The sequence below is a fragment of the Ceratotherium simum genome, chromosome 7 (assembly GCF_057802395.1).
Source record: "Ceratotherium simum simum isolate JZ-2026a chromosome 7, ASM5780239v1, whole genome shotgun sequence".
Lineage (NCBI taxonomy): Eukaryota > Metazoa > Chordata > Mammalia > Perissodactyla > Rhinocerotidae > Ceratotherium > Ceratotherium simum.
Window position 1 is genome coordinate 65,380,384 of NC_141906.1, and position 23,775 is coordinate 65,404,158.

The 23,775-nt window shown below is 37.7% G+C and overlaps 1 protein-coding gene across 1 annotated transcript; it reads right to left on the minus strand.

The window, feature by feature from the left end:
- Positions 1–11,598: 11,598 nt before the first annotated feature.
- Positions 11,599–20,071, minus strand: LOC101408470 (NXPE family member 1). The gene is made up of 4 exons (XM_004427302.3): positions 19,299–20,071; positions 16,852–16,913; positions 12,518–12,730; positions 11,599–12,156 (listed from the first exon to the last, which is right to left on the minus strand). The coding sequence occupies exons 1-4, from the start codon at positions 20,054–20,056 to the stop codon at positions 11,621–11,623; spliced, it is 1,569 nt and encodes a 522-aa protein (XP_004427359.3). The 5' UTR covers positions 20,057–20,071; the 3' UTR covers positions 11,599–11,620.
- Between the last annotated feature and the right edge of the window lie 3,704 nt (positions 20,072–23,775).

Below are 23,775 nucleotides of genomic sequence, written 5' to 3' on the forward strand. Positions count from 1 at the left end.
CTGCCACACAGTTTTCCTCCCAGAATGAATCACTCATCTCTTTTATAAATATCTTTCCAGAGCCTAGATATATATACACACGTGCGCACACACATACTACGTATATATTTTTTCCCATAAATCACATATGCATTATTCTGTGCCTTGCTTTTTTATTTAAGGATATCTTTTGAATATCTTTTCATTTCAGTACATATTGAGCTGTCTCAGTCATCCATTAGGTTGGACACACAGAATTCCATTGTATGGATGTATCATCCTTTAACCAGTCCCCTGTTGGTGGACATACAGATTTTCCCAATCTTCTACTTATACAGTGTTGAAATTGATAATCTTGTACATATATCCTGGAAATGGAATTACTGGGTTGAAATTTAAGAGCATTTGCGTGTATGTGTTCTAAAAAATGGAAAGGTTTGTGTTTTTGCTTTAGTGATTGTCTTCATATAATATAACATATAAGTTTATATGTACAATAAATTTATATAAAACATTTCATCTTCTCGTTCTTAAGCAATATCTACTGATTCTTTACCTTAAGCAGAGACCAAAATGATTTACCCTTCCTTGCCTCAATTTCCTCCTCTCCACTACTATATTTTTGTTCATTAAATTATTTATCTTTGTGTTTACCCGTATTTCCTTAAAAATGTATTTTAATAAACAAGTTATATATGTTGTATATAGTTGTATATATTACTATATATAGTGTACATCATATACAGTGTATATATTATACATACTATATCTAATATAGTATATATTAGATATTATAATATATAGTATTACTATATTATATAAATATATGATAAATATAATATACATAAATATATAATACATATAATAGTATATATTGTTACATATATAACTTGTTTATTAAAACATAAATTTTTAATATATGTATATATATACATATGTATGTATATTACTTATTAGCTTTAAAAAGTATCTTTTAATACCAGGCTAAAAATGATAAGGAAATCTCTCCACCTGCCCTCCTCCAACTTTTGTTATTTACAACATTTCTACATTGTCACAGTTTATAATATTTACATTCTGTTTTCCAGCCATAGTCTCGATAGTTTTATTGTTTTTGGCTAGTACTATGTAGTTAAGTGGATCCAGTAATTGTCATCATTCTGTTTGTAAGAGTTTTTACCATTTATCTCTTGTTTAGTTGAAGTTGGTATTCTGCATTTTTTTAAAAAAGGGTTCATGGGGACTATATCCCCTGAGTTTGTTGTAATAGTTGGATTTAAAAAAAACAGGTTGAATCTATAAATAACCTGAGATTTCTTTGATATATGGTGTGAGGTGAGAATACAGATTAACTTGTATCCTGCAGTAATGTCTGAGAGCTAGTGAAACAATTTTGCCTATTACTTGTTTAACCTTCAGAAAGATGAAGCTATCCAAGGGACAAATTTAGAATTAATACATGCTTTCCTTTGAGGAAACTGAGACTTCAAGCAGAAAAACATGTGTTCAGTGAATTTGAAGGTTTAGGGGAGAAAACAGTTCAAGTAATTTATGCAGAACCTATGTTGAGAAGAAAAGGAAGTTGGGGCTAGAAGGGTCTTATAAGGTGAAAGAAAATGGAAGAATCAATGACAGAAAAGGCATTCAGTACATTTTTGTTTACTGAATTAGTGAATCCAAGGTTTCTGGGAGGTGTAATGAGAGTGAGAGTATAAGAAATATAGGAGATTAGGACTTTGTGGTTAGAAAGTGTGAGATGTCAGTGGGTGATAACAAGTTTCAGGATGTGGCCCTCAAAGTGGGTTGTCAAAATACGTTAGATGTGAAGGTCATGGTACTTAGAAAGAAAAATCACCAGAAGGCTGGAGGTTTGAATCTGGATGTGGGATCTAAATTCTTTCAGGGAAATGGAAGGAGTTTTGGGAGAAGATGAAGACTTAGCCAGCTACCTACTTATTCAGTGAATATGGGGAAACAATCAACTCTATGAGGTAGGTCATATCTTACATTCATTTTATAGATTAGGAAATGAAGCAGGAAGATGTTAAGTAATTTGCCTATGGCCATAAAATTAATAACTACCAGAATCAAGATTCAAATCCAGACAGTCTGACTCTTAAGCCTGTGATCTAAATGTTCTGCAACCCCACGTTCAAGTTTTTGTCTGTGTGTGTGTGTGTTGGTGGTGGTGGTGGTCGTGGCCGTGGTCGTGGGACGGGTGTTATTACTTTATGTGTATACGAACGACCCTAGGGGATGGTGCAGAGAATGAGCAGCATGAAACTCCTAGATTTTGTCACATCAACCAGAGCTGTCCTATGGGGCAGCTCAGGGAGCTCTTGAGTCTTCTTTGTGTATACAGTGTCGGGGGAAGAGGGAGAATCTCCCTCTGCCCTCTTCCTTAAGGTTCTTATGGCTGGCCAAATAATCAACAAGACAGGTTAGCAGGAGAAAATAATACCAAGTTTAATAACATGTATACATGGGAGAAACTCAGAATGAGCAACTCGTCCCTCTGTCTAAGCTGCTTGCTTAAGTATTGCAGCTAAAGGCGAGGAGCGTGTTGGGGGTGGGTAGTGGCCTGGGACTTCAGAGGGCAGGAGGACAATTCTTTTCGGGGTCATCTATAGATAATGTGGTCAGGCAGAGACAGAGTTTTTGATAAAAGAGGCTTGGTGCCTTTGCTATTGTAACCTCTATCCTACATTATCTTTACAGCCATCATGATAGAAGATCTGTTCCAGGAAGGAGCCACCATGTCAAATTCTTTAGGCAGTTAGTGGGGGAGGTCAAATGTCCCTCAGAGAAAACAATCAAGGTAAAGAGATATATTTCAGGGTGGCCAAATCTTGATCTCCCACAACAGTGGTCCCCCCTTATCCGCAGTTTCACATTCCACGGTTTCAGTTATCTGCAGCAAACCAACCACAGCCATCCTCTGCTCCTGACATCCAGCCATCAACATCCTAATGGCTGGATGATCCTCCTTCTGAAGGTCAATAGTAGCCTGACGCTACATCACAATGCCTATGTCATTTACTCTCTCCGTCTCATCATGTAGGCATTGTACCACCTCATGTCATCATAAGAAGGGCGAGTACAGTACAGTAAGATATTTTGAGAAAGAGAGGCCGCATTCACATAACTTTTATTACAGTATATTGTTATAATTGTTCTATTTTATTGTTTTACTGTACCTAATTTATAAATCAATCTTTATCATAGGTATGTATGTATAGGAAAAAACATAGTATATATAAGGTTCAGTACTATGTGTGGTTTCAGGCATGCACTGGAGTTCTTGGAACATATCCCTGATGGATAAGGGGGGGACTACTGTGTAGTTTGGAAGGAGACTTTACCGTTCCATGGTCACCCTATCCCTCAAGACCCGGCTGGTCACAAGGGGAGGAGACTGACATTTTAAAAAATACTCTAAGTGATGTTGAACATCTTTTCTTGTGCCTGTTTGGCCATCTGTATATCTTCTCTAGAAAAATGTCTGTTCATATCCTCTGCCCATTTTTTGAACAGGTTGTTTTTTTGTTGTTGAGTTGTATGAGTTCTTTATATGTTTTGGGAGTTAACCCCTTGTCTGATATATGATTTGCAAATATTTTCTCTCAGTTGGTGGGTCATCTTTTCCTTTTGTTCATGGTTTCCTCTGCCTTGCAGAAGCTCTTTAGTCTGATGTAGTCCCATTTGTTTATTTTTTCTTTTGTTTCCCATGTCTGAGTAGACATGGTATTTGAAAAGATGCTAAAAATGCAAATCAAAACAACAGTAAGATATCACTTTACACCCATCAGAATGGCTATAATTACCAAGACAAAAAATAACAAGTATTGGAGAGGATATGGAGAAAAGGGAACCCTCATACATGCCTGGTGGGAATGCAAACTGGTGCAGCCACTATGGAAAACAGTATGGAGATTTCTCAAAAAATTAAAAATAGAAATACCACATGATCCAGCTATCCCACTACTGGGTATTTACCCAAAGAACATGAAATCAACAATTCAAAGAGATTTATGCACCCCTATGGTCACTGCAGCATTGTTCACAATAGCCAAGACATGGAAGCAACCCAAGTGCCCATCAACTGATGAATGGATAAGGAAGATGTGGTATATATATATACACAATGGAATACTACACAGCCATAAAAAAACCAAAATCGTTCCATTTGCAGCAACGTGGATGGACCTTGAGGGTGTTATGTTAAACAAAATAAGCCGGACAGAGAAAAAGAAACCCTGCATGATTTCACTCATATGTGGAAGATAAACAAACATATGGATAAAGATTAGTGGGAACAGATTAGTGGTTACCAGAGGGGAAGGGGGTGGAGGGAGAGCGAAAGGGGTAAAGGGGCACGTAAGTATGGTGGTGGATAAAAATTAGACTATTGGTGGTGAGCATGATGCAGTCTATACAGAAGCTGATAAATGATAATGCACACCTGAAGTTATACAATGTTATAAACTATTATGACCTCAATAAAATAATTGAAAAAAAAACTCAGGCATTTCAGGAACTATGACGTTTCTTTAAAATGTACTGAACAGTTTATCCACTTGTTTAACAAACATTTTAGGACTTGTCTTGTACTAGACATAGTAAGGACATTCAAGGCAATATCCCTACTCAAGAGCAATTTAAAATTTAGCTGGAGACACAAATTAAGACAAAGTAGGTTTAACTCTATCTCATTTACTTTGGTCTCTCAGGTTACAAAGTTATGGGTAAACCAAGGGAATATTAAATCTTTCCCAATTAAAAAAAGTTCCCCATCCAGAATGTATCAATTTAATGCTATGTTCTTGGTCTGACTCTGGATAGGTTGAATTAAGAGAGGTTTTATTGAATAAGTGGAGAAACTGAATTTTTTTTTAATCTTTGTGGAATCCTTTCAATTGTAGAAATGATCTCATACACTTAGCCCTAACATAAGTGCCAACAATGTTTTATGAATGATCTTATTTGAAAACAAGAGCACACAAGAGAGGGACTACATACTGAGTCACATGAAAGATGAGCCTTTTTGTGCATGCTGTTCCTTCTGGAACACTTTCCCTCTAGGTTGCTCCCCCTGTACCTCCTCTTTCGCATCCCTGAGTCCCACTCATTCTTCTAGTCTTGGTTTAGACGTCACTTCCTCCAGAAGGTTTTCTGTGAACTCTGAACTCTGGGGCATGTGACTCTGTTTCCCCCACTACCACCCCAGCACGCTTTCATAGCAGGTATCTCACAGTATTGCAGTAGCTTAACATATTTACTGGTCTTCTCCCTATATGGCCCCTTACATGAGGACAGGGACCACAGCTGTCTTGTTTAACATTGTATCCTCATCGCAAGGCCTGCCATGTAATAGTTGTTGAGTAAATAAGTGTTCATTGCGTGAATGTTCTCAGAACAGAGCCTCGCTTTTCCTTCAGTTCCTTCAATATCTTCTCTGTTGGGACCTTTTAGGTTCTCAGTAGGTGTCATTAACATAGTCAAAAAGAAAGGAAGTCAAAGAGAAGGTGATTAGTGGCTGCATGTAAATTTTTGGAAAGACCCAGGCTTCCTCATTCTTAGATTATTTCTCCATTCTCTACATTACAATGTCAGCTCCATGTCCCTCCTCCCTCACCCGGGAAACAGTAGGTGTAAAGAAGTATCAACAATTATTCTCATTGTAAATACAGAATTTTGGCCCCTCATGCTCTTCATAGATGATCGTGATGCTTACTCTGTTTTATTTTTTTTCCCCCAACAGATCATGATGCTTACTCTGTTTTATCTTTTTTCTTCCTCTTCTTGGCTTACAGAAGATTTATTGTTGATTAATTTTTAAAATGTGCTGTGTCTCTTTTCCAAGTACACTACCACTTATGTTCTGTTCTACAACATATTCTGGACGTATAGAGATGCAGCATCATTCATTTGGCAAATATAGATTGGATGCTACTATGTGCCTGGCCCTGTTTAAGGAACTAGGAATGAATAAAATGGTTCCAAGGATGGCGCTGGGGTCACGGCTATGCATCTCTGTGGATGGCACCTTCTCCACTCTGGAGCGATGGAAGAGAACAGAGAAACCAGGGGTTGGGAAGTGGGAAATGGGGGAGAAAGAGTCTTGGGCCAGAAAGGAGTTGGCACCAAAGTGACATGCAGGGCCACTTAGGGGCCTTTGAACACTGTGCCGTGGCAGAAGTCCCAGCTGCACCCTTAGTGGCTCTACTTACTCCTGCAGCTTTGTGCCTGCTGGTCCTCTTCTTTGTCATAGCCAGACAAGTGCCAGGACGAGGCACAGACTGTGGATTAGTGAGTGACCCTTAAGGGTATTGGGGATGGAGTTCACAAGGTGTAGAGATACCTGACAGCCTCAGACCTCCTGTGAGGCAGGATGGGCTCTACTAGGATGCAATGATGGAACCCAAGCATTCCTACACTCTGGTTATAAACCTTTGGGTTGAATGTGGCTCTCAGCTGTTTGGGGTTCCTATTCACATTGACACCCCTTCCCTTACCAAGCGCTGCAGTCAACACAACTAAGGCTTCGAGACCAGGAGCAGTGGCAAGAATGACTGTGCTCTGCAACATCAGCCCTGCCTCTCCAGATCTGCTGAGAGGTAAGGGAAACCGTAGGACTAGCTCAGCGTGTTGAACCCCACAACAGTGGGGCCCTTGCTCTAAGTTTCATGCTGTAAAACATACCTGACAGCCAAAGAGGCACATGGAATGTTTCCATGAAGAAAACCCCTATCTTTAAGGAAGATGCTGCTAGCCGCCAGCCTCAGCTGAAGACTGAAAAAATAAACCTTGACAAAAAAGAGAATGTTTTTACTGCATATAAAGGTAACTTGTTTTTTGAATGGGGTTTTTGTCAGTTGTCTTTTAAAGATCTTATGGTTATTTTTGAAATTAATATCTTAATTATTGGAAATAGAATAAAAAAGAGAGAGAAATTGAGGACTGGGGAGACCATCTCCCGCTCAGAGATATCTTTTGCTCTGTGTTGATGCCTTAGTATGTCAAAATATCTTGACTCATCCAGAGGAGGGCTTTGAGTTAAGGGAAGGTTTTCTGGGGAAAAAAGATAAAGGAAACTTATAACTCAGTGTTTGCACATTTACTTACCTCAGCCACTGTAGGTCATAAGTAAGTTAATTTTCACTTATATTGGAAATAAGGTGAAAGAACTAGAATTAATTTCTTGAAATTTTCAACATTTAGACATTAATGTTTTAAAAATTATTTCTCTAACTTCATACATTGTGATGGCCTCTACAATTTGTTTAGCGTGAGAATAAACCACTCTTCTATTAGTAATGGCACACGTATTAATAACAGGGATGAGGTTTCTGGTCCTGTAAGACCAGAACTGTCAGCAAGAAACCCAAGAACAAAACCAGAACATCTAGGCATAATGTGACCAAGGTTGCAGACAAAGTGACAGGATTGACCTAACAATCTTGAGAAGCACAGCCACACACATTTTATGAGCCTTTTATAGAAGTGTTAAATTTTGATACCTATTTTTCAAATGATACACATTTTTCTGAAGATACTTTACACAGAACCTTTTTTTCTAACCTTTTAAAAGAGTTTGTTCAATGAGCTCAGTGGATTAGTATTTAATATAAAGTACATTTCAGCATCATCCTGTCTTTTGTTCTTATCCTTTTACCACTTATTCTGGTGCTAGGTTGTAGAGTTTTTTAAGAGATTGTAAAAAGCTTTGTAAAGCTTTGACTCAGAAACGTTTTAATAAAAAATCTCCTTGGAAAAAAAAGGCAAAACCTAGTCTCTTTCTTTAAGATGCTCAAAGTCTATCAAAGGTGATAGATATTTTAAAAATATATTTTTTAGTTTCTATTATAGCGTAAATATAAACATATTGTAGTAACATTATTCTTCCTGATATAGTTAGAGGAAGCATCACAGAGGAAATGAAATAGAAACTGAGTTTTGAAGGATGAGTAGGAGTTTGACAGGTGGAAAGAGGGGCGGGAGGGCATTCTAGTTAGAAGGAACAGCATATAGAGAGGCACAGAAGTATGAAAGACTGTGATGTATTTGAATTGTGTGTGAGAAAATATTGTTTCCTCATCTGTAGCCACCGTCTATACACTGATGACTTCCAAATTGAACAGATTGCTTCCAGACCCCACTCCTGAATTCCAAACTCATATTCCATCTACAGGACACCTCAATTTTGATATTTGTACAGGAACCTCAACCTCGTTATGACTAAAACCTAAATTCATTTTTTTCACTTTTTCCCCCAATCTCTTCCTTCTTCTGTATTCCCTTCTTTCGTGAACCTTAGGATTCCTCTTCTAGTTATTTGTGTTGAATTCATAGGTATCATTGCAAACTTCTAATTGAGCTGCCTTGGGGGAAGAATTATTGAATTATTATGTGCTAGAACTAGGTAAGCATTTTACATACATCATCTCATTTAATGCTTTGAATTTAACATTGAGGAAATTGAAGTTCAGTAATTAAATCCCCAAATTCACTGAGCTAGTACATGAAGCTAGAATTTGAATGGAGGTCTGACGCCAATCTCTGTATTATTTCTGTTGTACCACATTGGCCACAGTTCTAAATACCTTGACACGTTTCTCTTTCTAAAAGGCAACTCTAATCATATCCTCTATTACAGATATTTAATCACTCCCCATTGCTTTGTGGATGAAGTTCAAATTCCTTAGCATAACGTGTAAGTCCTTTTGTTTGGGTGCTGTTTTCCCTTCCTGCTTTTCTCTCATTAACTCTCTGTATGTTAGTTTCCTGTCTCTCCAGGTTCTCAGTTCTTGCTATTTCCTGAATGAGACTTCTCACCAAGGTTGTTTGGCCTGTTCCTCCTCTCTCTCTCTCCTTGTCAACCTGACTAGAGTGAGCCCAGGCAATACTTCCTCTAAAACTTTTTACAGCATCTCTCTGTCGTAGAGTTAGCTTTTCTTTTCTTTGTTTCTGAAACTTCTTGCACATACTTCTAGTATACCTCTTACCACATTGCACTGACTCTACCTGTGTGGTCTTCTCCACAGACTGAGGAGGGGAGTCTTGGCGCTGTTCATTTATATTGGCTAATATAGTGACTGGCACGGAGTAGATGCTCAGTAACTGTTTATTTAAACAAAACATGGTTTTTTAGCTTTAATAAATGGGTGGATGCTAATGTCACTGATCAAGAAATGGAAAACAGGAAGAGTAAAGAATTTGGTAGAGAGAAGATATTATTTTAGCTTTTTAACATACTGTGTTTGAGGTCCCTGTCAAGTTTAAGTGGAGATGTCTGGTGTAAGCTGGTATTAGGCTGGAGATCTACAAGTATAGATTTGGGAGTCATTGGATGAGATTATACAGGGGAAAAAGTATTATAAAAATGCTTCATAGGTGGTGATGTGTACTTTACATTGTGTCAAATCATATGGCACATAATGACAGGCTGTCCTGCTATTTGTAAAGCTCAGCTTGAGCGGTGGATTCAGATGTGACAGCCCACTACATCCATAGTAGAATTCCCAATCAATCTTTTTTCTAATGTTTCCATTCATTGACAATCTCTCCCTTAATTACTTATTTAATTAAAAATTGTAAAATGGTGATTTTCTAATTCTATTATTCCTTCCATATTCATTAGCCATAATTCTTCTGCAAAGAAGAACTTTTCCTAGTCTATTAAGGTTATTGGTTTCCAGGAAATATAGTTTAACAGGAAAGAGGATAAATGTTCATGTATTTCCCTTTAATTGCCAATTTCCAAAATAAGGAGTTAGTACCTAGTTACCTCCACTAATGACTCATGAAGGTTTTGGGTTTTTTTGCATGTCTCCTTTTTTTTTTTCTTTTTTTTTTTGGTGAGGAAGTTTAGCCCTGAGCTAACATCCATTGCCAACCCTCCTCTTTTTGCTGAGGAAGATTGGCCCTGGGATAACATCCATGCCCATCTTCCTCTACTTTATATGTGGGATGCCTGCCACAGCATGGCTTGATAAGTGGTGTGTACGTCCAAACCCGGGATCTGAACCCATGAACCCCGGGCCGTGGAAGCAGAGCATGGGGACTTAACCGCTATGCCACCGGGCCGGCCCCGGGTTCCCAATGTTTTTGATGGTTCACTGAGCTATACTTTCAAGGTTTGTGCACATTTCTAAACATATTGCATGCTTTACAATAATAATGATTTTAAAAGATACTTTTACAATTGGTCAAAAAATATCAAATTTCTAGAATTAAATATAAGGAAACATGTTTGCATACAATCTATGCAGAGATACTATGCAATTTTAATTATGTTGTTTAGTTATATATTGCTACTATGAGGGAAACTATTAACTTCTGTATGTTGAACTTGTGTTAGGTCACCTTCTAAATTCTTATATTTAGCCTCTTAGTTTTTTTTTTTTTTTTTTTTTTTTTTTGCTGAGGAAGATTTTCCCTGAGCTAACATCTGTTGCCAATCTATCTTACTCATTTTTTGCTTGACGAAGATTAGCCCTGAGCTAACATCCATGCCAATCTTCCTCTATTTTGTATGTGGGTTGCCACCACAGCATGGCTGACGAGTAGTGTAGGTCCATGCCTGGGATCTGAACCCATGAACCTGGGCCACTGAAGCAGAGCACGCTGAACTTAACCATTACACCATGGGGCTGGCCCCAAGCCTCTTAATTTTTTTCTAAGAGAATGATGAAATAACCATGAGCAGTCAACTTATGTTCTTTTCTCACGTGTACTGCCAGTATATTGTTGAATAGAAGTAGTGATAGGCATTCATATTTTCTTCCTGATATTAGTAAGAAATGTTTGTTATGTTTCATTCATTAAGTGATATTTGTTGTAGTTTTCTGGTAGACAACCTTTCTCAAGTTGTGGGAGTTTTCTTCTATATCTAGTTTGTTACTAGTTTTTCCTTCGACCTCCAAGGGATTTGTGTTCAATTTTATCAAGGTTTTTGTTTTAAACTAGGGGTCGGCAAACTATGGCCTAGAGGTCAAATATGATCCGCCATGTTTTTTTTAGGGCCCGTGATCTAACATTTAAAAAATGTTGCATTTTTTAAAAGTTGGGGGGAAATCAAAAGAAGAATAGTGTTTCCTGACGTGAAAATTATATGAAATTCAAATTCAGTGTCCATATTTTAGTGGAATATAGCGCTATTCATTCATTTACATCTTGTCTATGGCTGCTTTCATGCTTCAATGGCAGAGTTGAACAGGTGTGGCAAATGACTTGCAAAGCCTAAAACATTTACTATCTAGCCCTTTACAGAAAAAGTTAGATGACCCCTGTTTTAGACCATCATGGCAATCACATAATTATTCTCTTTTACCTTACTAAATTATCAGGTAGGATGCTTTTAGCCACAAGTAACAGAAATCATGAATCAAACTTGCTTAAAGAATAAGAACATTTATTATCATACATAGACAAGCTTCAAGCTTGGTGTAATCATTCTTCATATCTTTTTCTTTTGGCTTTGCATCCTATACCAGTTGTCTTTGTTCTTAAGTGTCCTCTCTGCCCAGACAGATTGTCTTAAATTTGATTTTCTTAGTCCCTAAAATAAATAAAACTTCTCAGGCAATACAAGTAGGGTCATTGCAGAGATTGGTCCACAGAGATTTTGTATGTTTATGCTTTAGCAAATGTAGTTTAAGAACATATTAATCTGATTTGCAATCACTTGATCAGGTGGGTGAACATTATTGGTGCCATAGGCAATAGTCATGTCCCAGGCATCAATGACACCCACATTGAGATCTTTGAAAATGTCCTTCATGGTAAGATATTGAATGTAACCATGGAAATCTCCCAACCTTTCTGTGTCTGTGTGCATCTCCCTGATGTTTTCTGTCTTAAGGATCACTTTAGTGGCCGGGCTTCTTAGAAGTAGTCGTTCAATAGCGTTGCGGACACTGATGACCCTGCGAATGAAAATGTCAATGGGGAAGAGTCTGAAGTGCTGGCCAAGCGTGATGCTGATGGCTGTGTTTCTGTCACCTGGTATCCGGTCAATTTCCCGAGGGATATAACCCTCTTCTATCACAGAGTAGAGTTGAAAGGTGATAAAAGGATAGCTATGTTTCTTCCATTGAACTTGAATTTGTCTTTCTGCATCCAGAAGCAAATGTGTCTTAAAAACTCCAGTTCCATGAAGATCAAAATATTTTAGTGCTAATAAAAAAATAAATATATCTTTTAACTAGAAGGCAATGATTAATATGTTTTAAAGGAATATCCAATCATTTAAAGTAGTCACCCACCTAGATTATTTCTGACTGGAGCATTTCTATCCTCTAGGGTAGAGTACCTGTTCATATGTGTGAAATGTCAATCAAAATAGAAAGTTTTCATTGGAATTTATAAAGAGGAACATTTCTTATGAAAGAGGGAATACAGTCTGTTTTAAATTAAAAGGCTCAAATATAGGAAGCTAAATGAAGTCGAAAACAAAACAGCCAAAATGAGACAGAGACCTCGTTAAAAGTAATTTAAAATCAGCCTGAATTGCTAAGATTTAAAAATAATTACATACTTTTTACAACTTTGGGTAAATAGTAGATCCACTGACGCAGTGTAGAGTCTCCCAGGAGGTAAATTAGTTTTCCTTTCAAACAGTCATTCATCTTAATTGTATTAAACTCAGTCTGGTTGCAAAATGTTGTAATCCACCTTCCTTCTAAAGTATAACCACCAGGGACGGGAACCTTCATTCCAGTTTGGCATTTCTCTTTTATGTTTTCGTTCTCTGGTAACAGAGATACTTGTGGTAAGTGATTTTCTTGGCATAAGTTAAATTTCCACCCTTCTTTCTTTGCCCTTCCCTTTCTTGATCTCTTTCTCTCTTCCTCTAACTCCTATTTCCTAATTCTTTCCCTTCTTTGTACCATTCTTTGATCACCAGATTTATTTTAGGCAGTTCTACTCATTCTTTTTTGTGTGTGTGTCAGTAAGATCAGCCCTGTGCTAACATCTGCCACTCCTCCCGCCCACCTTTTTTTTTGTTGCTGAGGAAGACTGGCCCTGTGCCAATATCCGTGCCCATCTTCCTCCACTTTATATGGGATACTGCCACAGCATGGCTTGCCAAGCAGTGCATCGGTGCTCGCCCGGGATCCGAACCAGCGAACCCCGGGCTGCCACAGCGGAGCACGCGCACTCAACCACTTGTGCCACAGGGCCGGCCCCTCTACTTGTTCTTTTGAGAGACTTTGAGTCATCTTGATCCTTCCCTGTTCATTTTCTCCCAAATCTAGTCATTAGCTAAGTCTCGATGTTCTATCATTTCTTTGCCATCTCTGCTGATTCTGTGGTGACTTGGGCCTTTGTCTCTAACCTAAATATTCGTGGTCTACCAGTTGGTGTCCTTGCATCAAATCACTTACCTTTGTTCCATGAATGAAGCAATAATCTTATTTTTTCTATTAATTTTTAAATTTTTCTATTAATTTTTAAATAATTTTTTATATTATTAACTATATAATACTATGTCCACATTTCAAAAATTTCAAACAGTATAAAATACCTAGCTTGCATTAATATTTTTTTAAATAGGATTTTGCTAAAAGTGACTTACAACAGCCAACACAAACCAATATTCTGAGATTTTTTCCAGCAGGTTCCATTAGAATTACAGGCTCTATGGCACATGGTCTGCCTTCCAAGGTATCACGGGTAGCAATGCACTAAATGTTTTGCTGTGACATAACAAAGATCGTCAGAGTTCTCATCTGTCCTGTTTCCTTGTCACTTACTATGCTCCGCAACCCCCCCACCCCCCACCCAGAGCCAATGCCTTGTATTGTAAGTGTTTTTAGATCAGCACTTCTGTATTGATATCTCATTTTGTGTTAGATAGGAAGCAAATAATAAGGACTTAAAAACATAAATTTACTTATCCCTCACATAACAGTCCTAGGGTGAGCAGGCCAGGGCTAATATGATGTTGCATGGTATCAGGGACTCCAGTTCCTTCTATCTTGTTCTGCCATTCTTTTTTTTTGGGGGGGGGTGATAATCTTAACTTTATTATTTTTTTACAGCTTTATTGAGGTATAATTGGTATACAAAAAACTGGACAGAATCAATGTATACAGTTTGATGAGTTTGAATATGTGCATACATCCATGATACCATCACCACAGTCAAGGTGCTGTTCTTAACATCTGACTTCACCCTCATGGTCAACCATGGCTCTTTCATTGCTCACCATTATATCTACAATTCAGCCAGTAGGAAGGGGAGAAATGGAAGGGAGAGGCAAGTTGTTTTACTTTTAAAGGCATGACTTAGAAGTTTCCCCCATCACTGCCACTCACAATCTGGCAAATGTCTAGTCATGGCCACAACTAGCTGCAGGGAACGCTGTGGCCTTTAGCTTCGTGACCATGGGCCCAGCTAAAATTAAGATGTTCTATTATTAAAGGGGGAGGAGGAAATGCATATTGGGAGACTACCCACAGTCTCTGCTTCACTCTCCGTGCTTAGCCCCCATAGGCCTTGCGGTCTCTGCCTATGTCCACTGTGTTTGTAACCTGCGGACATAGTGGCAAATGGTGCTGGTGGCAGAATTGGAAAGTTCTGGAATAGCTATTACCTGGAATAGCTATTAAGTCCTGGTGATTTGGCTTGCTAAAGAGAGTTTTCATAATCCTATAATTATGTTGGAATTTCAGTGTGACATGGTTGGGCTTCTGTTGAATACCACGACCCTGAAAACTTAAGATTCATAGTTATTCAATATTCCCCATCCTAAGAATGTACTGGTATATTTTGGTGAGAAGATAGCCTTTGAGCTTATTATTGTAAACCATATCTTGTATAATCTTTGTCAAAGCATTCATTTTGCCAAGTGTCAAGCTAAGTGCTCTGCGGGACTATTTCAAATATATAAGAAATTCTCTTATGATTAGTCTTACATGTTTATTTTACTAAGTAATTTTAGAATAGGCTTGAGTATTTTTTAACAGTACACTGGTAATAGTATTAAGATTCCATTATATTTATTGATTAGTGTAGAGATTGTGGTAGACAGGGTAATGGCCCCCCAAAGATATCCACATCTTAATCCCTGGGACCTGTGAACATGTTAACTTCCATGGCAAAATGGACTTTGCAGATGTGATTAGGGTATGGATTTTGAGATGGGAGATTATCCTGGATTATCCGGGTTGGGATCAGTCTAAATCGCATCGGTCTTCAAAAGTGGAAGAGGAAAGCAGAGGAGTGGGTCAGAAAGATGTGATGTGAGGACTTGACCCACTGTTGCAGCTTTGAAAAATAGAGGAAAGGGGCTGTGAGGAATGCAGGAAGCCAGGAAAGGCCTGGAACACATTCTCGCCTAGAGCCTCCGGAAGGGAATGCAACCTTGCTATGCTTTGATTTTAGCTCAGTGAAGTAGACCTTCAACTACTGAACTACAGAACTGCAAGATGATACATTTGGTTGTTTTAAGCCACTTTGTTATAGGAGCAATAAGAAAATGATACAGAGTTGATGGACATCTTTTCAACATCAAGTCATCCCATTCAGAAACAACAGTATTTTTTCTTCTATTTATTTAAATTTTATCTTGTATCCCTTAGTAATGTTTTAAATTGTCTTTCTATACATCATGTACTTTTTAAAAATTGTGAATTAGCTTTTTAAAGCACAAAGTGCATCATATCACCCTCTTCCTTAATTGGTTTTTGTAGCTTTCAAAAGTCTTTCAAAACCCTAAAATCCTCAGCATGGTACTTGAGAACCTCCATGATTTAGTTTCTTCATCTCTTTCTAGCCTCGTCCTTTGCTACATTCTCACTCCACTGGCCTGTGGAACAAAGTTCATGATAATTTTGCTCATGACCAGAGTTATCAGATAAAAAATACAGGATACCAAATTACATTAGAGTTATTTCTAACAAGGAATAGTTTTTTAGTGTATTTCTCATGTAACATTTTCCCCTTATCTCTTGTAATATGCATAAGCAATTAGAAATTACTCAAATTTAACTGATACTCTGTATTATTTGCTAAACCTGGCAACCCTACTCATGATCTTTATGAGTTTTCTCTTTATCTCCTTCTCTGTCTACAGATATCCTTCTAGGCTAAGTCAAATACCAACTTTAGCATAACCCCTTCTGCCTTTTTACTTTCTTCATAGAATTAGTAGGTTGAACGTCTTTCAGATTGCAACCTTGCTAAATATTTATTTTTCTCATTTGTCCATAATGCCTCATATCTATTAGAACCTCAATAAACATTTGCTGGGTAAATGAATAAATTTAGGCAATAAATCATTAGTTGAAGTAAATCTCAAATGAATGTTATTGGTAAACTCAGGTAGGCTTTATAGAAGGTTATTTTAAAGCTGAGGTAGGATAAACATTATTCTTTCATAAGTAGTGTGGCTTGGTGTTTGCCGCTAAAACACATTTAATAAAATAGAGACTCCATATAAAATTTCTAAGTGCCTCAACTAAAGGTTAGGATGTTATGCCAACAGAGAATTAGGATAACCAAACCAAAATGTTCGTACTCTGAAGCTTGGGTATCCATCAAAGATGTTTGCCCAGTGCCCCAGACAGAATCACTGACTCCAGGAGATGCACTCCTCGGTTTAAATATGAGTGTAGGATACTAATACTTTCCTCTTTCAGATAAATTGAGATTAAATCAGTTATAAAAAGAGTTTGAAGTAATTTCTGTGAATTGATTTCTCTCTTTAAAATCCAAGATGATTGACACCATAGACACTTGCTGGAAATTGTGCTCCAGGAAAACCATGATTACTAGGACTGATACTGACAAACTCTCCTTTGCGTCAGAATGTCTCTTAGAAGATCCATGCCAAGCACCGCCTACGACAGGACAGAGCAAACTTACTGTTACATCGGGAGACGTTAATGTGTTTAAGATGTTTCATCATTTCAACTCCCACATTGGACCTTCAAAAAATAAGACAGTAAATTAGCCTAATGTCTGTCCACACAATACAGGTAATAGAAGTCACCTTCTTGTGAGTGAAAGATAATTTAAAATTTTCTACAACTGACACTATTCTTGTTGTAAATTTTGTACATATTGGGCATTGTATATGAATTAGGATTTTGGAAAACTGCGTTTCTGAGAGCACCTAAAATCCAGGGTAGCTCTGCTCATCTGCCATGTGCAATCAGTGTGTCCTGGAATTTTAGATTCAAAGTATTTATTTATCTAATCTGCAAGTTTTCTTCTCTCTTGTTGCTTTCACATCACTTATTCAAATTAATATTATATTTTTCTTGGATTACTGTGAGCCTCTAGTTGGCCAGGCTGTCTCAGTTTTATCCCACCTAATTTCTTCAACACAACTGCCAGAGCACTGTGTCTAATTGCAAATACAATTGCATTACTACTTAAAATCCTTTATTTAAAATTCCTATCACTTACCTGAGGTGTTCAGGCTCCTTAGCATGGCATGAAGACCACTTATCACAGGGTTCCTGCTTCCCTCTTTATCCACGTTTCCTGCTATATTTGCCTTCCATTTTTCCTAGAAACTTGCTTTTTGAAGATTGTAAGCTTTATGAAAGAAGGTACTACAATTGCCTTGTCCCCTGATGTCTCCCTAATACCTATTGAAGTGGCTGGCAGAAAGTTGTGTTCAGTCTGATGCATGAATAAGTGCATGTTGCATTTCTTTCCTCCAGTTGATGAAGGAGTACCTGACTCTTCCTGCTTCAGAGTTCTTACCCTCTCTTTGACTCACTCTGTTTCAAACCTGTGTACATGTGTATGTAAGTGGTGGCAGGCAGGAAGGGGATACAGGGGAATGGGGACCCAGGTGCCAGGTACAACAGATATAAGTGGTACCCAATTCTCTGCTATGGATGCCACTTCAGGTTCAATTCGCAAAAGGGAAGGGAGCAGCACATTTTCATTCTTACCTTACTAGAACTTAGGCCTAAAGAAGGTTAGTGGGAAGGAGGAGATTTGGTGAGCTGCACCGTCAGAGATCAAAGAGAAAGAACAGAAACCCAATCGTGATTTTACTTATTTCAGAAGGGAGTCAGGAACTATCTATCAGGAGCCAACACTTGGACAACTACGTAAGATCTGGAATGCATATTATTTTTCCATGTTTGCTATCCATACTTCCTCTTAGCATATTTTTTGAAAGCCTAAGGGAGAAAGACTATAAGCTTGACTTTGAAAATTGCTAAGAAAGAGGTTGTGAGAACCTAGCATTCCACTCCATCACCAAGCTTCCAGAAAGTGAATCCCCAGGAAAAAAATGGATAGTCGCAGAATGGAAGGGGAAAAGGAGATGGACTGAGCCTGAGACTTACAGAAAGTAAGCAAGGAAGCAAGAGAGTCTGAAATTGATAGGTTGTCCTAGAGCTTAGCCCACAGTGTCTGGGATTTGTGGTGGCACATAGTTACCCTTTGCAAATTCTCAAAGTTGCTCATGAAGAGACCCCGATAGTTCATTCTAAGCAATGAAGTGTTTTTCAGCTTGGTGGAGAACTGGGAGACCAGGAAGCGAGCATCTGTTTGTGAGCAAGGGGAGAAAGGCCTGGCATTGATGTGGCCATAATTGTTAGGAGAAACATGCTTGTACTCCAGTTTGTGGAGTCCTGCTCAACCAGGGGCTTCCAAGAATCACTAGATCACAATTTGGGGAGTTTGAAGGACTCTTTCAACCTGAGCAGCACATGCTGAGAAATATGTGATCTTGAGATCAACTGGAGATGACCAGTGGGAATTGGTTTTTGGAGAGATTACGCAGGCTGCAGTGTGGACAGTGGATTAGAGAGGGTAGGACTGACAGGAGGGAAGCTATGACAAGTAGTCTGGATGAGATGATGATGATCTGAACTCAGATAACAGCACTAGGCATGGAGAGAAATGGATGAATGCAAAAGGTATTTAAAAGGCAGAATCTACAGAATATGATATGGGGGATGAAGGAGCGTGGATGTTATCATACACTTATCAAGGAATCCTTTTTTGGTGTAACATCTATTAACACATAGCAGAATACTTTTACACTGAACATGTTTTGTAAAACCTAGGTCTACAGGAAAAGACATGACTAAATCTGAGAATACTGGTCATCCTGGAGAAGTACAGGCATATATAATAGATTTTCACCCTGGGCATCTCTCTTTTATTGAACGTTTCAGTGAGAATGCCAACCTTGGTAGTGACAGTCATGAGCAAGTGACTCATGAAGACACCACCTGTCTGACCAGACCTTGAGCAGAAGAGGCATCCAAGAGGGTCATGCTCAATATTAATTGAGATGGGCCATGTAGCCTGCCTCTCAGTGTATCTAAAAGTATGCTTACCTGTGAAAAAGGCTTTGTTCCTTGACAGTAAGATAAGAAATTTCTCGATTCCTGGTGGTCATGTGAGTCAGGGCCCCACAGGGCATGTGCTGAGGTCTCACACAGTAGAAGGCTTCTTGGTCTCGAGTATCGAGGTACTCACACAGTTCAGCACTTGATATTGGGGTTAGGCCACATTCAGTGAAGACTTGGGTGGTACCATTAACAAATTGACCTTTGAAAATCACCCTGTCATAGCCTTGGTTCCTTGCCCTCCAGAGAGCCGACACACCTTCACTGGGGTGGATGAGCAGGAGAGACAGAGAGACCTGGCCCTCCCAGAACAGAGTGAAGCTGACAAGGTAGGTGCCGTTGTTGAAGTCTGTCACCTTTCCTGCAGCACCTGCCTTCAGGGCTGGGGAAGACATTCTGGCCCTCAAGAAATCTCCGCCATATTCCTTCCTGTGTCCCAAGTGGTCCCTCACTTCCAGCAGGATGTCTAGCTGATCCCCCCTGCAGTATGTATCTTGAGGGTTGAGGATGGTGACTCTGCTGTGTGCAGCACTGGTGGTGGTGTTCACATGGGTGAAGGGTCTGGGTGGGATCAGCTGGTCTAGTTTCTCCACAATTCCCTTTATTCTCAGTTCAGTCTCTGTTAGTGACTTTAATGGGCTCAGTGGTGTTTTAGGGTATGAGGAATTTGTGGAGGTGTTCCAGTTGCGGAGGGAGATGGATAGGTTTAGAGCAGACCAAAACTGAAATGACAAGGAATATGACATACTGTGAAATGAACCTGTCCAAGTCATTTTTACTGATTATGAATTTAAATATCTGTTTACATATTATCATCAATATTATTTAAATGCTCTGACAATTTTGAATAAAATGTAAACATTTATCTTTTAACCTCCATATTTTAGAGAATGTCTGAACACTTGTAGATAAATATGTTGAATCCAAAATATATAGCTCAGAGAATTCTTATGAGTAATAAATTGATTCTGGTGAATTTACTCTTCCTTTCCTTATACATCTTATATCCAGTCATCACTAACTTCTGTTAGTTCTGCTTCTGTGTATATTTTACCTATGTCTAATGGTCTTTTTGTCCCCAACTGTATTGTAGTTCAAGCCACCATCCTTTGTTGCCTGGATTATAGTAGTCATCCCAAGGGTGAAGACCGTCTTCAGTCCTGCTTTCTCTCCAGTTAATTTTCTCCATTGTAGCTAAATCAGGTTTTCTCAAAACTCTATTCATATATCTTCCCTGCTTAAACCCCTTCAGTAGGGGCTGGCCTGGTGGCATAGTGGTTAAGTTCACACTCTCCTCTTCGGTGTTCCAGGGTTTGCAGGTTGGAATACTGGGCGCAGACCGATGCACCACTTGTCAAGCCATGCTGTGGCAGCGTCTCACGTACAAAATAGAGGAGGATGGGTGCAGATGTTAGCTCAGGGCCAATCTTCCTCAGCAAAAAGAGGAAGATTAATAACAGATGTTAGCTTAGGGCCAGTATTCCTCACCAAAAAAACCCAAAAAACAAAAACCCTTCAATGGCTCGTTCCTATCATACCTTCTCCTGCACACTACATTTTAATAAGAGTAACTGTTTTTATTTTCAGGAGCTGACCTCCCTTTCTTTCAGCTCTTGCTCTTTACTAATACTTTTTCCTTTTCCTGGATTGCTCGTCACCTCCACATTTTCCCCCAAACCACCTAAACATCTGTTAACTTCTAACTTAGAAATCATTAGAACCTTAGAGGTCCCTTATTGTCCTTTTAGCACTAGACCATGTTTTATAGGTCCTCAAATTCAGTGATTTCCAAATCTTGTTGATAGAAATACCTGCAAACTTTTCTAAAAATAAGGATTCTCAAGCTGCAGCCCAGATCAACTGAATCATAATCACTAAATGCCTTGCCCAGGAGTGTATGTTTTTTAAAAGCCTCACAGGCAGTCCTGTGATCAGATAAGTTTGAGAAATTGTTATAGACCAGTGGTTATCAACCCTCTCATACTGTAGAACACACATAAAGCTTAAACAGAAAGTGCCTCCACTGCACCCCAGCATCAATCAATAAATCACTCATGGTTGGTACAAAGCAACAGAGTAAACCAAAAGGGACAAGAAATGAGGAAATGAGATACAGTTAAAAATAAAGATCAACAGAACCCAAGTTGAATCGTTGAAAAAAGCTTATAAGATTGACAACCCTCTGGCAAAGTCAACCAAGGAATAGAGAAAGATGCACATAAATAAAATCCCAAATAAGAATCTTTTAATCATCATAATGTAGTCATGATGATGACAAACCTGTCACCACTTTTCCCACTGCCAGAAGTCACAGGCTGAGATGGTTGTATCGGAGGGTACAGATATCCCTAGCTTATAGAATGAGGAAAAACTGCCTAGTTAATTTTGTGAGATGGGAATATGTTTTATACTAAAACCTGATAAGCATAATACAAGAAAAATATAGGCCTATTCGCTCATAGATTTCGCACATAGATAGACATAGCTAAGTGTATGTATATGTGTGTTCATTAGTCATGGTCAATTATGTATTCATTTAGGATTGAAGAGATTGCCCCAGAGATAAAAATCTTTTGGTATAATTTATATCTTAGTGGTTGAAAGACAAAATATCATGGTTTTTTATTGTTCTCAAATTTATCTGATTAGGATTGCAGTTGCCAAAAAAGCATTTGATGTATTTCAATGTTTATTTAGCATTAAAATTCAATAAATGGGAAACTTTAAACACTTTTCTTTCAAGGTCAGGAAGAAAACACAGATGTTAGTTACTTTAGAAGTCCTGAACAATAAAATAAAACAAAGAAACAAAAAGACAAAAAATCGGAGGCATGAGAATTGTAAGGGAAGAGGCAAGGTGTCTTTTTTTTTTTTCATTTTTCTTCTCTTTATTTTATTTTTTGCGGATGTTGTGGTTGTCCACAAAAAAACCCAAACAGAGTTAGCAAATTATTAGTATTAAGAAAGTCAGCAAGGAGCTGGATATAAAATAAACTTACAAAAATCAATAGCATTTATCTATACCAGTAATAATCACCAGAAAATACAATAGAAGATAAGCTGACCTTAACGGAGGCATTTTGAAACTCTTTTAAGGACATTTTTAAAAGACCTGAGTGAAAAGCTATGACACTTTGAAAAGTAGGAGGGCTTAATATTATAAAATTGTTAATTCTCCTTAGAATAATTTAAAAATTCTTTGTATTTCTAATTAAATTCTCAAGAGGATTTTCTTGGGTTGGGGAGAGAGAACCTGATTAACTGATTCTAAAATTTTGTGGAACATAATAGTCTGTGAATCACTGGGAACTATTCAAAAATAATACTAACCCTAGCATAAATTCTAGTAATAAAACAGTATCGTACAGCTGCAGTATCAAATAAACCAATCAAAGAGAATAGATACTCTAGAAACAGACATGCTTATATATGACAGTTTATGTTAGTGCTAACATCATAAATCAGAAAATTATATTTGGTAAATTATATTGGGGAAATTGTCTCACTTGCTACAAATTGAAAAAAACAAAGATTCCTAGCTCATGCTGCATACAAAAAGTCCAAATGAATTAAAGATGTAAATATGAATATTGTAACTGAAAATGCATTATAAAGAAATTTATAGTTTCTTTATGACCTCAGATCAGAAAGTATTTCTTAAATAAGATCTCAAAAGCAGAAACTATAAGAGAAATATATTATCTTTTTATATATATATATCATATATATACAATATATTCTATTACTCAAAATTAAAAGTTTTATTCAATAAAGGACACCATAAACAAAGTTAACAGATAGATAACAGATTGGAGTAATATATATGCGACATCTAAAACTAATAAAGAATTCTTTGTAGGATGTAAAATTTACTACCGAAAATAAAAAAGAAAATGTCAGTAGACCCAATAGATAAATAGACAAAGAATGTAAATTAACAACATGTATAAAACTGTTTGTCACATTGTTGGGCACATTAGGCACAAAGAGATGGATGTAATTTATTTAGGAGAATGGATAAGTTGAACTTTGTATATTCATACAATGGAATACATGCAGCTGTCAGAGATCAGGAACTAGACTTACATGTAGCAACATGATTAGATATCCAAAAATAATTTTGAATGAAAAAATTAAGAAACTATTTATGTAAATTAAAATAAATACACTAACACAATATTATATACCATTAAAGGTCACAATATGCCTAAATATATGTATTGAATAAGAACTGGGATACTATGAGGAATAACAGTATGGAATGGGTGACTATGGGAAAAGGGAATGAGAGTATGGGTGGGGAATGAATGAAAAAAATAATAAAGTAAAACGAAAAAGAGTTCTGCTTCATATATGGCGAAGTAGCTTGTCACAGATTGACTCTCCTTCAGATAACAATAATCAACTCTGAACAAAATACCAAAAACAAGTACCTGAAGGCTATGGAGAGTGAACAAAAGCAGGC